Source organism: Schistocerca piceifrons, chromosome 6 (genome assembly GCF_021461385.2).
Source record: "Schistocerca piceifrons isolate TAMUIC-IGC-003096 chromosome 6, iqSchPice1.1, whole genome shotgun sequence".
Taxonomy (NCBI): Eukaryota; Metazoa; Arthropoda; class Insecta; order Orthoptera; family Acrididae; genus Schistocerca; species Schistocerca piceifrons.
In genome coordinates this window covers 400133076-400150712 of record NC_060143.1, presented here as the reverse complement: position 1 = coordinate 400150712, position 17637 = coordinate 400133076, and the positions used below count along the sequence as shown (strand labels likewise).

Genomic DNA, 17637 nt, shown 5'->3' with positions numbered 1-17637 from the left:
TGCGTAAATGTCGATTCTGTAATTAGCATTTTTATACGGTTTACCGAGGCTTAGCCTATGTGATCTCGAAATGCTGACATGAGCAACTTTTCACTAAGATAGTTATATAACTATCCCTAAAGAAAGATTAGTAAAAAGGAGGGATAATATTCCTTTCTTTGCCCAGCAGTAAATCCCCTAGCTGAGTGTAAGTTTCATGGCGGGGTGTGTGTTATTTGATAATATATGAAGCAGTCGGGCTGTGCCATACCATTGAGAATGGCTAGCCACTAGCTGAAATCTGGATTTGCGTAATAAAATCTAAAATTGGACGACTGATTGCTGTACTCTATAATTTATAAGCCACATAAGTCTCCGAGTGCACCCACTTTCCGAATGGAAGGTAACCTGATGTAATTGATCTTTGTTTATCGTCATTCCTCTCTCGTTAATTACATAAATATTTTGACTTAAACATTTTATTGTTAGTTTTATATACGGCGTTCGGAAATTCCCGTTGCAAATTCTAGGACTTGTAGAGGGGACTGAGTACGTAATATTTGGAATAGGAACCCCATATACGTTTTAAGACGGTTTCAGTTCAGATGTGTAACGTGTCCACGTCTGCCGAGGGAAAGAGAAAAGTCGCTTGTCCTGATATACAGGACGACGTGTACTACGTCAAACGGTCACATGATTTCACTTAATGTATGCTAAGTTTGATTTGCGAGACTCCACTCCTGTACAGACAGAGAAAGATCTGCAGGCAAGAGTTCTGGCCGCTGCACTAGAAACTGAAGATACCGTGTTTGATGTTGAGTGTGTAGCAGAACATGCTTCGTAAATACAGTGTCTGTAACAACCTCATGGTCGCAATATCGAACCGCTGTCGTAATGCATCAGCTCTGTTCTGTACGTATAGTATGCTGGGTTGTTTTTTGTTTTGGAATAATGTTTTTGTAACCCGCCTGGGACGCGGCGCGAGGGTAGGAACGGGAAAAGGTAAGACAAGTCGGTACTGCAAGAAAATGGCTTACTGGTGCAAAAACAAGGTGATAAACGATTACATAACTTTGTACGTAGGTGCGATACTGAAGGGAAGTACCCTGGCTGGCTGCACCTGATGAAATGAACTGACTGCTGGCAGCGGTGGTCTAGCGGTTCTAGGCGCTCAGTCCGGAACCGCGAGACTGCTACGGTCGCAGGTCCGAATCTTGCCTCTGGCATGGATGTGTGTGATGTCCTTAGGTTAGTTAGGTTTAAGTAGTTCTAAGTTCTAGGGGACTGATGACCACAGATGTTAAGTTCCGTAGTGCTCAGAGCCATTTGAACCATTTTTTTTTAAATGGACTGACTCTGGAGCGATGCTCGTAGAGCTCACCAGCGCCGGCTAGATGGCGCTCTCGTCGGTGTCGGTGTCATAGTGCCAACTTAACTGGCACCTAAGACGTGGCATTGTTGCTATCGATACCACAAATGTAAATACGTAACGTTTAAGTGTTGATACAAACAAATTTACTTGAGTGATAAATGGATGTTTCCTTTCGAATTGTTGTCTAGTAACTGTACTGCATCACCCCTAATTCAGTTGGGTTGGGTTGTTTAGGGGAACAGACCAAACTGCGAGGTCATCGGTCTCACCGGATTAGGGAAGGACGGGGAAGGAAGTCGGCGGCGCCCTTTTCAAAGGAACCATCCCGGCATTTACCTGGAGCGATTTAGGGAAATCACGGAAAACCTAAATCAACATGGCCGGACGCAGGATTGAACCGTCGTCCTCCCGAATGCGAGTCCAGTGTGCTAACCACTGCGCCACCTCGCTCGGTCCTAATTCAGTTCATCAAGCAGAAGTGTATGAGTTATATATCTCAATTGAAACCGTCGTAGAAGGGAAACGGTACGTTTCCGGATGTGGGCTCTTTCTCAAGATATTCTGTACTCGCTCCCCTCTACAAGTCCTGGAAGTTTGTAACGGCAATTTCCGAACATTCTGTGTGCAACATTATGTAAGTACCAAACATCGGCTATTATATAAAACAAAATAACGAATACAGATGATTGATTCACATCCTTGGCGCTAATTAGCGGCACCTTGCAATGGCTCTGAGCACTATGGGACTTAACTTCTAAGGTCATCAGTCCCCTACTTAAACCTGACTAACCTAAGGACATCACACACAACCATGCCCGAGGCAGGATTCGAACCTGCGACCGTAGCGGTCGAGCGGTTCCAGACTGTAGCGCCTAGAACCGCTCGGCCACCCTGGCCGGCAATTAAGGTGTCATGCCACGCTTCGTTAATCCGCACTACTGCCTCTTGGCGTAGTAGGCTTGCTCAGAACTAATAGCTACGTCAGCTGACGTCAAACTTGCAACAGAATGCCCGTTCTGCCGTATCACTCGTGGTGCTGGGACTACGAATTGGTCGCTTGATTCTGTTTCACAGTCGCGTGTCTCAGAGCCATTACGCTTTTGAAAGAACGCCTTTGACGAGCAGGCCCGGTATTTGTTCCGTCCTTTTGATGGCTCCCAGCCAAACTGCCGACTGCCCTCGGGGCACTGCGGCGAAACAATAGCCTAGGCGCTGGAAGAGCCTCCCTCCTTACTCACTCTTCTCCGGCCTTCGGCGCCTCCGCCTATGAATTCCTAATTTCCTCCTTCCCCCTCAACTTGCCCCGGTGGCGTAGCTTTAATTTCGCAAGCCCCTTCGCCCCGGAGCGGCAGCGGCAGCGGCCAGTTGTGCAAACAAAGAGAGACGCAGCGCCGTTTCTTACTGCAGCTGTTACGCTCCTCTTCCTCTGTGCCTCTCCTGCCCTCCTCCTTATCCAGGACAGCCTTCTTGGCGCGGGCCCCTCTCCCGGCTCCCTTCCTCCCGCCCTCGAAAGCGTTCGCCCGCCTCTTAGCGGGATATTTACTCGCGCGCGCGCATCGTTTATTCATCCGCTTTCACGGCGGACGAACGCCGTCGTTTTGCTACCGCCGGCACCGCGCCGCGCCAGTAAATTGTTTGTTTGTCTGTTGCAGGTAAGCGGATTGGCAGAGCTGGCGGCTGTGGCGGCTGCGCGGCGCAACGCAGAGCGAACCCCGCCTCCCGTGAGTCCGCGCTGCGCCGATAAGCTAAGCCCATCCCGCGCTTGTTCCTGCCCATCTCGCAAACGCACTGTTCGTGTAACGCTTTCCCAACTGATGCGCATTTCGTGCGAACGCACTTAATCGCCTGTCTGTCTGTCAGCGTATGCTCCTTTGCGGAAGGAGCTCTACTTAACAGCTAAACACCGAAAATTGAACGTGTCAAATGTACGCGTTCTACTCACGAAACAAACCTACCATCACTGATGTCACTTTACGGACTTCCACTTTCTAAACCAGTGGCTTCCAACCTGTGGATGATAAACCACTGATATAATTTAATCTTCTGAGAGTTGTTATAATTTTTTTTTTTTTTTTTTTGCGTCATGTATGGAGGTGAAACATGGACGATAACAGTTTGGAATAGAAGCTTTCGAAATGTGGTGCTACAGAAGAATGCTGAAAATTAGATGGGTAGATCACATAACTAATGAGGAGATATTGAATAGAATTGGGGAGAAAAGGAGTTTGTGGCACAACTTGACAACAAGAAAGGACCGGTTGGTAGGGCATGTTCCGAGGCATCAAGGGATCACAAATTTAGCATTGGAGGGTAAAAATCGTAGAGGTAGACCAAGAGATGAATACACTAAGCAGATTTAGAAGGCTGTAGGTTACAGTAAGTACTGGCAGATGAAGAAGCTTGCACAGGGTAGAGTAGCATGGAGAGCTGCATCAAACCAGTCTCTGGACTGAAGACCACAACAACAACAACATTTGGCAAATGGCTCTGAGCACTATGGGACTTAACATCTGAGGTCATCAGTCCCCTAGAACTTAGAACTAATTAAACCTAACTAACCTAAGGACATCACACACATCCATGCCCGAGGCAGGATTCGAACCTGCGACCTTAGCAGCAGCGCGGTTCCAGACTGAAGTGCCTAGAACCACTCGGCCACAAGGGCCGGCTTCTAGTTGAAGCGTTTATATTTTTACGTACAGGCTTGTTCCGGAATACATCTGGGGGTTCAGGACAAGAAAGCGCGAACAGTACAGCATATACAGAAAAATGACAGTTATCATTTGACAGAACATCTCTCCAGGTTTTGATTCTTAATACACGCCATGGTGTGTACCTCCACCGGCGGACGGACAGGTCAAAACACATAGACGAACGATCAGTTCAGCATTGTCGCATCGAACTAGTTCATGCTTGCAAATCGGCAGCCGAATGAACAAATTCCTTCTCCTTCCCGGAGAATTCGTGTCAGCGTCTTAAATGTATTACATGCAAATGGTCCAAATGGCTCTGAGTACTATGGGACTCAACATCTGAGGTCATCAGTCCCCTAGAACTTAGAACTAATTAAACCTAACTAACCTAAGGACATCACACATATCCATGCCCGAGGCAGGATTCGAATCTGCGACCGTAGCGGTCACGCGGTTCCAGACTGTAGCGCCAAGAACCGCTCGGCCACTGCGGCCGGCACAACATTTGTTATCAGGGTAGGACTCAAACGTCCTGTATGGGTACCGTCATCAATGCCCTTATCATCGACCTATCTAGCAGCATGCGCTAGCTGGTAAGCGTTACCAGTATTTTCTGGTGTTCGCGCCTTTTCTGGCGGCAGAGGCACTGTCGTGTCGCGCCGGGAATGCTTTGCAATAACGACTGCACGGATCAGCGACGCCAGATAGCGCTTTTTTCGCAATTTTGGGGAAAAACACTTTTGGCAGAATTTCTGGGGAAACGGATACCTTGGGGAAATTTTAGGGGAAGAAAATTTCTGTACCAGAGAAGTTTCAAAGTATTCCTATTTTATCTGCCTAGCCTTGCTAGTAATGCCATCTCCGACATTTTAGTTCAAACACCACCATACTTACCTAGTTTTTTTAGATATTACTAGATTTCACTCTCTCTTCAAATCAATAGGTACACCTTTCATTTTGTGGGAGACGGTAGGCTCACCATGAAATTACCTCTTCGTGACATCACTGTGACTTTTACATTCCCAGATTCGACCGTTCGGGACGTTTCCCGACTTTCATGGTCATATGGATTTCTGAAGAGACGCCATATTGGATTTCGCTGTTTTAATTAAGGCTTGTATTTGAGGGGTTTTATATTATAAGATTTGTCATATGAATATATGCTATTTCAGCTACTGAGGAATCTCACGAAAGCACATCGGTATCCGTATGATATACTATAATTAAATGCATGATAACCATCAGCAGACGTAAGCAAAAAACAAAGGCACGGCTTTTGTGCGTAGTAGTGTAGCGGACAGATGTGTCGAATTGCGAAGTGAGATGTAGGTGAGGCGCTAAAGGTAAATCAATATAACAGTTGCAATAAGACGCGTGGTCTGAGGCGCCTTGCCCCGATTCGCGCAACTCCCCCCGTCGGAGGTTCGAGTCCTCCCTCGGGCATGTGCGTGTGGGTGTGTTGTCCGTAGCGCAAATTAGTTTCGGTTAGATTAAGTAGTGTGTAAGCCTAGGGACCGATGGCCTCAGCAGTTTGGTCCCATAGGAACTTACCACCACCAAATGACATTAGCATGAGGAAAGGAAATTAAGCGCTGCCAGAGTAGATTTTTCATTTTTATGGGCAGGCTACCTTTTTTGTTTACAAATTAAAATTTTTAGTTCATTTGTTATAATTTTGTGATATATACGATAATTTTACGACCGTGAACACACAATTCCACTTCTTCAAGTTTCCAACGCTATGCATAAGCTTCCCGTACTTAATGATTTAGAGGAGTATTTGGGTTAAGATATCAGGGGAAACGTTGCGAAATTAAGGAATTCTTTTGTCTGTTACGGGAGAATTACGAAAATTTAATATGGAAATGGTGGCACAGATTCAGTAGTGGTTTCAAGTCGGCTCTGTGAACATCTGGGTAAATCGTCGCGGGAAATTAACACAGGATGCCAAAGTAAGAAGTATTTAGCAGTTGCACTGAGGAGTATGTGTAATTGATGTCTACAGTATGTTATTAAGCGAATCTCCCGGAGCACGGAACCGGAACCCAGTTGCAGGCTGCCTATATAACGACGCCCAGGGCATCAAAATTTTGATTTTAAATATTTCATATGAACAGTGATCGAATTTAAGAATTTATAATGCTGATAATCTACTCATTAAGAGGTATAATCTTACGAGAAAGGTTCAACATGCTGAGGCAGTCTTCACAGTTACAGATTGTGTATTTGTCTTGAGACAGCGTAAGACACTGCGAACAAATACCCGGACTATATTCATCCATTACCTGAGAACTTCCAACAAACTTCACGCATAACAAAAAGTTTCTACATTTCCGCTATTCATGCAGTAGAATAGCCGCACCAGGCAAGATGTTTTAAATTATTTCTTCTTTAATACTAAATGTATTCGCAATAATTGTGCAGGCAGTGCCCACATAGCACTGAATTTACTTTCAAAATTGTATCATTGTACGACACATAATTCAGAAAATGTGACGACCTAGTTATGAAGTGGAAAGATGAGATACACATAGGTATTAAATCTGGATCTAGCATACCCTTAAATACTCTGTTATATGCTGATGACCAGACAGTTATATAGGAAACAGAAAATAGTTTAAAAAGAGCAGTATATAGATTGAGGCAAAAGAAAATATGTTACAACTTAACTATATCTGCAGATAAGACAAATATAATGCCTTTCAAAGGAAAGCATCCAATCAGATTAAAAGAAATGTAGAACAAGTATCTCGTTTCAGTTATCCAGGATGTGATATTAGTTATGACAGAGACATTGAGAAGAAGGTTAATAAATATCAGGCAGTCTGCGAACAATTGGAAGAACTTTGGGAAGAAAAGCAAGGAATAAAGCACAAATGAAATTATACAAAGTTATGGTTTTACCTGCTCTTGTATATGGTTCCGAATCATGGACATTAGTTATATGAGAGGCTGTAATAAAATGGATAAAATAAGGAATAAAACAGTAAGACCAGATTTAAAATTTTTTCGGGCAACGGCCTTGCCGCTCTGGATACACCGGTTCCCGTCAGGTCACCGAAGTTAAGCGCTGTCGGGCGTGGCCTGCATTTGTATGGGTGGCCATCCGGGTCACCATGCGCTGTTGCCATTTTTCGGTGTGCGCTCAACCTCGTGATATCAATTGATGAGCTACGCGACCGAATAGTAGCGGCTCCGGTCAAAGAAAACCATCGTAACGACCGGGACAGTGGTGTGCTGACCACACGCCCCTCCTGTCCGCATCCTCAGTGAGGATGACACGATGGTCGGATGGTCCCGATGGGCCACTTGTGGCCTGAAGAAAGAATGCTTTTAAAATCTTTTCAGTTAATAAGATAGAAGAGAATAGAATGAGATGATAGGATCATGTTACTAGAATGACAGAAAGTACACTGCTAAAAAAAGTAATGAATTATCGCCTGACTAGAAAGAGAGAACTAGGTAGACCTTGTAAGAGATCGATGGATTACGATACCTAACCCTTGGATGGAGATGATGATGATGATGATGATTTTGTGTGACAGTTAACAGACACGTCAGGCGTTAGTAGGTACACAGTTTATTTTCTCTGTCGGACATGGTGTGTTGTGAGTTGTGTCCGTTAGAGGCCTGATCGCTAAGCATTAAGTACTCGATACTTCTGGTAGAAATTCTACGGGAGGCCTTACAAGCCATACGTAAAAGATTTAATACACAGTAGAGGTTCAATACACGGTAGACAAAGGTACGTCATCGCAAAATCACAGTAGAATCATACTGAAAGTCATATAAAAGGCGACATATTCTCAGATGTTTCAAGCATAGCAATATGGTAGCGCATGTCGGCTAGTAGCATTCGATGATTGCCAGATGTTGTAGTAGGTGACTCAGAGCGTTGTATCGCTTCGGGCAGCTGAAAAACATGTGGTTGATACCCACTTCTGCTCAGTGGGGATGCAGTCAGACTAGCTCGATGCAGATGCTTCTTGTAACCGTCATGGTTGAAGGTGAGGCATCTTGTACTGTTATTTTCTGAGGTTATGATTTAATGGTGAGTTTGAATTTGAAGGCGGCCGTCGTGGCCGAGCGGTTCTAGGCTCTTCAGTGTGGAACCGCGCGACTGCTACGGTCGCAGGTTCGATTCCTGCCTCGGGCATGGATGTGTGTGATGTCCTTAGGTTAGTTAGGTTTAAGTAGTTCTAAGTTCTAGGGGACTGATGACCTCAGATGTTAAGTCCCATAGTGCTCAGAGCCATTTGAACCAATTTTTTGGATTTGAAAAAATCTCTGTATCACTTTTTTTGTTAGAGTAACATTTATTAAATTATAATCGCTATTATCATCAACCATTTGATACCTGTTGCTGAATATAGTATTTTTCTAGCACCTCCGTCTAATCCGCCTGTCATAGTCACGAGTGTCGCTCGGGAAAGCTGGGTGTCGGTAAAGCTCCATATGACAGCTAACATATCTGATTTTCTCTTCGTCGCCATTTCTCGAGATGTGGAAAGAAGTAATATATTGGGCGAGTCTTCATTCAAAGAATACGCTTGGAATCTCAACAGTAAACATCTTAAGTTTGAAGCTCATCTGTCCGTCTTCAGCAAAAAGCAGTACTTTTTTTCTTCTATTACCCAGACATGGTTCGCTGGAGTTTCAGCATCATCAGTGAGTTTTTATTTTCTTTCTGTTAAACAGGAAAAATATTTTGAATTACTTACACACGTATAAATTTGATTTTTTAAGGGAGTATTTACAGATTTGAAAAACAAAATTTTGTATATATAACTCGTTTATACATGCTGTGGTTTTCCTTTTTTTTTTTTAATGTTTTGAGTTACACTTGTTTTCCTTCCACAATTTGTTATCTGCAACCTTATAGAAATTAATGCAGAAATGTTATTTACTTCGAAATTTTACGACCGAAAATGTTATGGTTGCGCTTAACACTAATTAATTATGTGTGCGTGTGCGTATGCGTGTGTGTGTTTGTGCGTAGGTGTATATTTGCAATGTATTTCACTCCCTTTTTAGGTATAACATGTTGCGCGCGCACACACACACACACACACACACACACACACACACACACACACACACACACACACACACAACAACAACAACAACAACAACCTTAAGCATAAGATTTATTGATATTTATTGTAACCATAACATTCCCAGTCGTAAAATTTCGTTTTAAAGAACTTTTTCTACATTAAGTTGTTGTGATTGCAGACGACAAGCTGTGAAAGGAACACAAGTGTAGAGAAAAACATAGATGTGGTAACAAGGTATACAAACAAAACTCCGTCTGTTATCCTAAATTCTTTCTTAAAAATTTATAGGCACAGAACTAGCTCAGACTAATGAGCAATACTCAAACAGTCGGTTGACCAATTGTTTTTTAAGCCATTTCTTTCATAGATAAATTACATTTCCTTTAATTACTCGCAATGAATCTCATCTTGGCGTCTGTTTTTCCTATGATTGAATTTACGTTGGCATTCCACTTGAAGTCTTTCCGGATAGTTACTCCTAGGTATTCTGCTGTGGTTAGTATTCCAGTGATTTGTTGCCGCTAGTGTAATGGAGCAGCAGTGTATATCTGCGTCTGTTTACGCACAATGCGCTGAATTTCTGTACGTTTAGGCTTAACTGATATTCATTGCACCTATTATCGATCTGCTACAGGCCTTCTTGCATTTCGCAACAGTCTTCTGAAGTTGCAACCTTGCTGTAGACAATGGAATCGTCCACAGCCTCACGGAACGCCAGCGTCATCCACTGTATCATTAATACAAATTGTAAACAGTAACAGGCCTACAATTCTCTCTCTTCGGGTACTCCAGAAATTACCTATTTGCTCCGTTGAAAGGGACTTGTCGCCATTCTTTTTCTTCGTAACGTGTCGATGACAACCATTTAAATAAAGTGTAGCGCCTCAGCAAGGTGTACTGCTTTTGGACTTACTGACTCCAGATCCTCTTGCGGCACGGTGCTTAGGAGATGGTGTGGACAGTGGATCATCGTCTGCCTAACACCACGTGCGCAGGACACATCTCGATTGTCGCATATTCCCATTTTAAGGTGGTAGTTTTGTTTCGGCCAATGCCCAGGTGATGCGATTATGAAGTGATCTCCATGTCGGCTGTTTCCTGCGGGTAGCTTCTCTTTTGGTGGTATCCAGTCACTTTTAGCTCTTTCCTGCCAGCGTTGAAGCCTTCTTCCGCCGTTGACTTCACTAAGGGCGAGATACCTGAGATGAAGCTTTTCCTGCTGCGAAGACATCGAGTGTGATTCGGTCGTCTGTCATCAGTATTGGTTTTGCTCCTTTCGGATTTCTCTCGTACTATCCGCTTGATATCGGGTGGAGCTATTCCAGCCAGGACCTGGAGCTTCTCGACTGGATCCTCTGGACTGGGGTTGGTGCCAGGCATCGTCTCGCCTGGCGGCAAGTTTGATAAGGAGCATTATCAGCCTGTTTCGTGTGGCAGAATTGGTACCGCACAGGGGAAGCATAGTCTCCTGCCGACTAGCACAAGGCTAGAGTCGAAGTACGTGTGGGCTTGCTCCCCAACTTGTGCCGTTAAGTTTTTTAAGGACAAGCGTTCGTCATTGTATAGTGGTACGTGATTATGGGCATTCAAATTGTTCAAATGGCTCTGAGCACCCTTGGACTTAGCATTTGAGGTCATCAGTCCCGATTTTGGACATTCTGAGGAAAATGTGTGGTAAGACACTCCACCTCCGTAGCTGAGTGGTCAATGCGGCTGACTGCCATATGGACGATATGGGTTTGATTCACGAAACTTCCAGGGATTTATGATTGATGGGAAAACTGGTACCACACTGAGCCTCGTGATGCCAATGACGAGCTACTTGACCGATTAGTAACGGCTCCTCGTAACGAAAACTGACAGCGGCAGGGAGAGCGGTGTACTGAGCTCATGCCCCTCCATACCGCACCCAATCACGCCGTTGTCGGAGGATGACACTGCGGGCGGTGGGAAACGATGGGCGCTCCTGCACCTGTGGACGGACATTGTAGGGAAAGATGGGTAACATGCAAAATTTACAAGAACCAGTAGGTGGAAATAAGAGCAGACTACCGAGTGCTCGGACTAGTAAAGGTTTAAGGCACTGATGCAGGACTTCCGCCCTACTGTTCAAGCTGTACAACGAAAAAGCAGTGACGGAAATAAATCTTCGGGAGAGTGTAATGGGACACCCTTTTCTAACATAACCTTTTATTTTATAGAAGTAGCCGATACCAGGATTAATTCTGAATTTGTTATAGGTTAACATTCTCGACTGTTTCACTGAAAGAATTTCATTTGATTTTGTATACGATTTACTAAACTCCAGAATAAAATGTATAAAAGAAATTAATTTGTTACACTCTGTATGTGCGGTTAAAATTATTTTTCTCTTAGAAATATCTGGCGTACTTAAAATTCAAATTATTAATTGCACAATCTAACGCTAATTATTAAATTTATTACTGGATTCACGTATAAAATAATGTTATAACTTGGTGATGATTCTTCTTTTGTCAGCAAAGTGGGTAAACTCTTTCGCTTTGTAAACTCTGTGGAATACTGCGCCGTAGGGTGGTGGGGTTTCGGGTTCCGCTGGATAGGTCAGGAGTCCACTACACGCAACAAGGGGCTACACGGGTAGCAGGGCTTGTGTGGCGTGGGCTGGGCGGTTTTTTAGGTTAGATGGCCTTGGGCAAGTACAGAACGGGCAACAGCCTCAACGGGTGCAGGGCAAAGTCAGGACAAGCGGGGACCAAGCAGCGATCGGTATTGTAATTGTCAACTGTCGAAGCTGCGTTGTTAAAGTGCCGGAACTTCAAGCGCTGATAGAAAGCACCGAAGCCGAAATCGTTATAGGTACAGAAAGCTGGTTGAAGCCAGAGATAAATTCTGCCGAAATTTTTACAAAGGTACAGACGGTGTTTAGAAAGGATAGATTGCATGCAACCGGTGGTGGAGTGTTCGTCGCTGTTAGTAGTAGTTTATCCTGTAGTGAAATAGAAGTGGATAGTTCCTGTGAATTATTATGGGTGGAGGTTACACTCAACAACCGAGCTAGATTAATAATTGGCTCCTTTTACCGACCTCTCGACTCAGCAGCATTAGTGGCAGAACAACTGAGAGAAAATTTGGAATACATTTCACATAAATTTTCTCAGAATGTTACAGTTTTAGGTGGAGATTTCAATTTACCAGATATAGACTGGGACACTCAGATGTTTAGGACGGGTGGTAGGGACAGAGCATCGAGTGACATTATACTGAGTGCACTAACCGAAAATTACCTCGAGCAATTAAACAGAGAACCGACTCGTGGAGATAACATCTTGGACCTACCGATAACAAACAGACCCGAACTTTTCGACTCTGTATGTACAGAACAGGGAACCAGTGATCATAAGGCCGTTGCAGCATCCCTGAATATGGAAGTTAGTAGGAATATAAAAAAGGGAGGAAGGTTTATCTGTTTAGCAAGAGTAATAGAAGGCAGATTTCAGACTACCTAACAGATCAAAACGAAAATTTATGTTCCGACACTGACAATGTTGAGTGTTTATGGAAAAAGTTCAAGGCAATGTAAAATGCGTTTTAGACAGGTACGTGCCGAGTAAAACTGTGAGGGACGGGAAAAACCCACCGTGGTACAACAACAAAGTTAGGAAACTACTGCGAAAGCAAAGAGAGCTTGACTCCAAGTTTAAACGCAGCCAAAACCTCTCAGACAAACAGAAGCTAAACGATGTCAAAGTTAGCGTAAGGAGGGCTATGCGTGAAGCGTTCAGTGAATTCGAAAGTAAAATTATATGTACCGACTTGACAGAAAATCCTAGGAAGTTCTGGTCTTACGTTAAATCAGTAAGTGGCTCGAAACAGCATATCCAGACACTCCGGGATGATGATGGCATTGAAACAGAGGATGACACACGCAAAGCTGAAATACTAAACACCTTTTTCCAAAGCTGTTTCACAGAGGAAGACCGCACTGCAGTTCCTTCTCTAAATCCTCGCACAAACGAAAAAATGGCTGACATCGAAATAAGTGTCCAAGGAATAGAAAAGCAACTGGAATCACTCAACAGAGGAAAGTCCACTGGACCTGACGGGATACCAATTCGATTCTACACAGGGTACGCGAAAGAATTTGCCCCCCTTCTAACAGCCGTGTACCGCAAGTCTCTAGAGGAACGGAAGGTTCCAAATGATTGGAAAAGAGCACAGGTAGTCCTAGTCTTCAAGAAGGGTCGTCGAGGAGATGCGCAAAACTATAGACCTATATCTCTGACGTCTATCTGTTGTAGAATTTTAGAACATGTTTTTTGCTCGAGTATCATGTCGTTTTTGGAAACCCAGAATCTACTATGTAGGAATCAACATGGATTCCGGAAACAGCGATCGTGTGAGACCCAACTCGCTTTATTTGTTCATGAGACCCAGAAAATATTAGATACAGGCTCCCAGGTAGATGCTATTTTTCTTGACTTCCGGAAGGCGTTCGATACAGTTCCGCACTGTCGCCTGATAAACAAAGTAAGAGCCTACGGAATATCAGACCAGCTGTGTGGCTGGATTGAATAGTTTTTAGCAAACAGAACACAGCATGTTGTTATCAATGGAGAGACGTCTACAGACGTTAAAGTAACCTCTGGCGTGCCACAGGGGAGCGTTATGGGACCATTGCTTTTCACAATATATATAAATGACCTAGTAGATAGTGTCGGAAGTCCCATGCGGCTTTTCGCGGATGATGCTGTAGTATACAGAGAAGTTGCAGCATTAGAAAATTGTAGTGAAATGCAGGAAGATCTGCAGCGGATAGGCACTTGGTGCAGGGAGTGGCAACTGACCCTTAACATAGACAAATGTAATGTATTGCGAATACATAGAAAGAAGGATCCTTTATTGTATGATTATATGATAGCGGAACAAACATTGGTAGCAGTTACTTCTGTAAAATATCTGGGAGTATGCGTGCGGAACGATTTGAAGTGGAATGATCATACAAAATTAATTGTTGGTAAGGCGGGTACCAGGTTGAGATTCATTGGGAGAGTCCTTAGAAAATGTAGTCCATCAACAAAGGAGGTGGCTTACAAAACACTCGTTCGACCTATACTTGAGTATTGCTCATCAGTGGGGTATCCGTACCAGATCGGGTTGACGGAGGAGATAGAGAAGATCCAAAGAAGAGCGGCGCGTTTCGTCACAGGGTTATTTGGTAACCGTGATAGCGTTACGGAGATGTTTAACGAACTCAAGTGGCAGACTCTGCAAGAGAGGCGCTCTGCATCGCGGTGTAGCTTGCTCGCCAGGTTTCGAGAGGGTGCGTTTCTGGATGAGGTATCGAATATGTTGCTTCCCCCTACTTATACCTCCCGAGGAGATCACGAATGTAAAATTAGAGAGATTAGAGCGCGCACGGAGGCTTTCAGACACTCGTTCTTCCCGCGAAACATACGCGACTAGAACAGGAAAGGGAGGTAATGACAATGGCACGTAACGTGCCCTCCGCCACACACCGTTGGGTGGCTTGTGTAGTATAAATGTAGATGTAGATGAATATTGTGAGTACCGCAGAATGTAAGTAGTGGGGGGTATGCGTGTGATGGAGTTCGACGTATTTAAAGGATCGACACTAACAACGTAATTTGGAATATTAAGTGGAAAGTATGAAAACGGTGTGATATTTAATAATGTGACAAAGAATAAAATTGAAGAAATATACAGGCAAATGTTCATCAGTTATTGAGTCATCAGGAACCCACAACGTTAAATCAAAATTTCTGCCGCAAGAATGTACCTCTAGACGCAAGACTTGCAGCCAATAACGAGAGAAAATCAAGATAAGCAAAATGTTTTTCTTTTGTATAATATTCGAAAAGTGTGAAAATAATGAAGAGACTAAGAGAAATTTAATGGTGATGTGTGGGCGGGTAAGATTACAAGTGGAATCCTCAATCAGAGTGATGGGATGTCACTGAAATATTCGCTGATGACATTGCTATCCTCAGTAAAAAGTGGATGAGAATTGCACTACATGTTGAACTGAATGAACATTGTAACGTAAACAAACTATGTATTGACAGTAAACCGAAGAGAAACGAAACTAATTAGGAATAGCAGGAATGGGATCGGGGATAAACTTTAACTTCAACATTTTGGACCACGAAGTAGACGAAGTAAATAAGTGCTGCTCTTTGAAAGCAAAATAACACATGATGGAAGAAGTAAGCAGGACATAAAAAGCAGACTAGCACAGGCAAAGAGAGCATTTCTGGACTAAAGAAGTATACAAGTCGCTTCTAATTTCAGGAAGAAATTTCTGAGAATGTACATTTGGAGCACACAATTGCATGGAAGTGAATGATGAGCTCTGAGAAAACCGGACGAGAAAAGAAACGAAGAGTTTAAGATGTGATGTTCTTGAACGTTATGAAAAATGAAGTGGGTTATAGGAAAAATCGGCGAGAAGAGAAGTATTTGGAAAACACTGACAAGAAGAAGGAAATGGAATAACAGGACATGCGTTAAGACGTCAAGGAATAACTACTGTAGTGGGTGCGTAGTGTAGGTTAAAACAGGGATTGGAACCTGTCCAACAAATAAATGAGCCCATTGGGAAAGTTCTGCCCTGAGATGAAGTGGTGTGCACAGGAGAGAAAAAAATAGTAAGGTTCGCTTAAAAGATCCGTAATGCTAATGTTTAGTGTGTATCGGGCAGAGTCTGGTATTATTTGGACCGTCCTGCTTGTCAGTGACTTAAGCTTCTGTAGAATCTATGTTCACAGCCATGCACCACACCCTCGACATCGTGTGGACGATGACTTTCTTTTTTGGGCTGACTTCCGTTATTTCTGGTAACTCTGAACCTTCAAGGAACGAGAGCATGAGATAGGAAGCTATGCTACCTGTACTGCGGGCTCTTTTCGTGTGTTGGCAAAGCTGAAGGCCTAGGAGAGATCGTGCAGTTTCACCACAATGCGGACAAGCGGGAGAGGTCCCGATATGCCAGTAATTATCACCGTTAAAAAGCAGTTACGTAACTAATTATTTTTTTTCCAGGTATATAATTGCAGTCGTGGTAGACATGCTAAATTACACGCCATAGCAGGGTGTCAGACGACCCGGAACCAAATGCCGCATCCGAGGGATAAAGTAGAGGCGGGATGCGCCAGTTTGTTTTGGGTTCTCTGTTACTCTGCTTATTGGCGCAGATCCAGGGTTGTTTCAAATGGCTCTGAGCACTATGGGATTTCTAAGGTCATCAGTCCCCTAGAACTTAGAACTACTTAAACCTAACTAACCTAAGGACATCACACACATCCATGCCCGAGGCAGGATTCGAACTTGTGACCGTAGCGGTCGCGCGGTTCCAGACTGCAGCGCCTAGAACTGCTCGGCCACCCTGGCCGGCGCAGATCCAGGGTTTGGTTCTTGGGAGGGGAGAAGTAGAGGGAGGTCGTGGTTCGTGGTTTCTTAGTGTATCTTTCCTAACCCCCCCCCATACACACACACACGCACAAAGAGGCCTCTCTTGCCGTCACGACCACTTTTAACATCCCTAGGCTGTTATAATAACAACAGTAAAACATATATATTAAGTATTTTAATATTGCTAGGAATAATTTGGTTACATCAGTTAATGCATAATTTTTCCACGCGTTTCAAGAATTCCTGTTCACAAAGATACAGTATTTGAAGACTACCAGCCAGGATAGGCACGCGCGTTAGGACGCTGCTTCCGGGACTGGGGGAGATGCACCGACCCCGGATGCAATCCATCCGGCCAGCTTGAATGTGGTTTTTAGGTGGTTACGCACATTCCACACGGTGATATCGCACTGATACCCATGTGCCACCTTGGTTACACAATTTGCACACATTTCAAAAACTCATTCAAAGGGGGGCGGGGGCATAACGATAGGAAGGGCATCCAGCCACCCTGTACGATTAAAATTGCTGAATGCAGATTAACTTGCCGACCCCGTGCGTATACGGGATAACGCCAGGAAAAATAAGAAAAATATATCAGTAGAATTTGAAAAGTATTATTCGGGAGGACGACGGTTCAAATCCCCGTCCGGCCATTCAGATTTCAGTTCCCTGTGGTTTCCCTAAATCACTTAAGGCCAATGCTGGGATGGTTCCTTGGCGCGGCCAGATTCCTTCCCCATCCTTCTTTCATCTGAGTTTGTGCTCCATCTGTAATGACTTTGATGTCGACGGGATTCAAAAATGGTTCAAATGGCTCTGAGCACTATGGGACTTATCATCTAAGGTCATCAGTCACCTAGAACTTAGAAACTACTTAAACCTAACTAACCTAAGGACATCACACACATCCATACCCAAGGCAGGACTCGAACTTGCGCCCGAAGCAGTCGCGCGGTTCCGGACTGAAGCGCCTAGAACCGCTCGGCCACCGTGACCGGCTGTCGACGGAGTGTTGAACACTAATCTTCCTCTGAAAAGCATTCGCAAAAATTTTACAAGTACATGTGTCACGCAACAGTTACGATAACATCAAAATTTAAACGAATTTCATTATTATCGGTAT

General features: G+C 44.0%; 1 protein-coding gene across 1 annotated transcript in view; it reads left to right on the top strand.

The window, feature by feature from the left end:
• The first annotated feature begins 2358 nt into the window (after positions 1 to 2358).
• Positions 2359 to 17637, top strand: part of LOC124803345 (tetraspanin-5) — a 310102-nt gene continuing 294823 nt past the window's right edge. Inside the window, exons 1-2 of the mRNA XM_047264531.1 lie at positions 2359 to 2403; positions 3004 to 3072. Coding sequence (XP_047120487.1) covers positions 2359 to 2403; positions 3004 to 3072 — 114 coding nt within the window. The remainder of the gene's footprint in view (positions 2404 to 3003; positions 3073 to 17637) is intronic.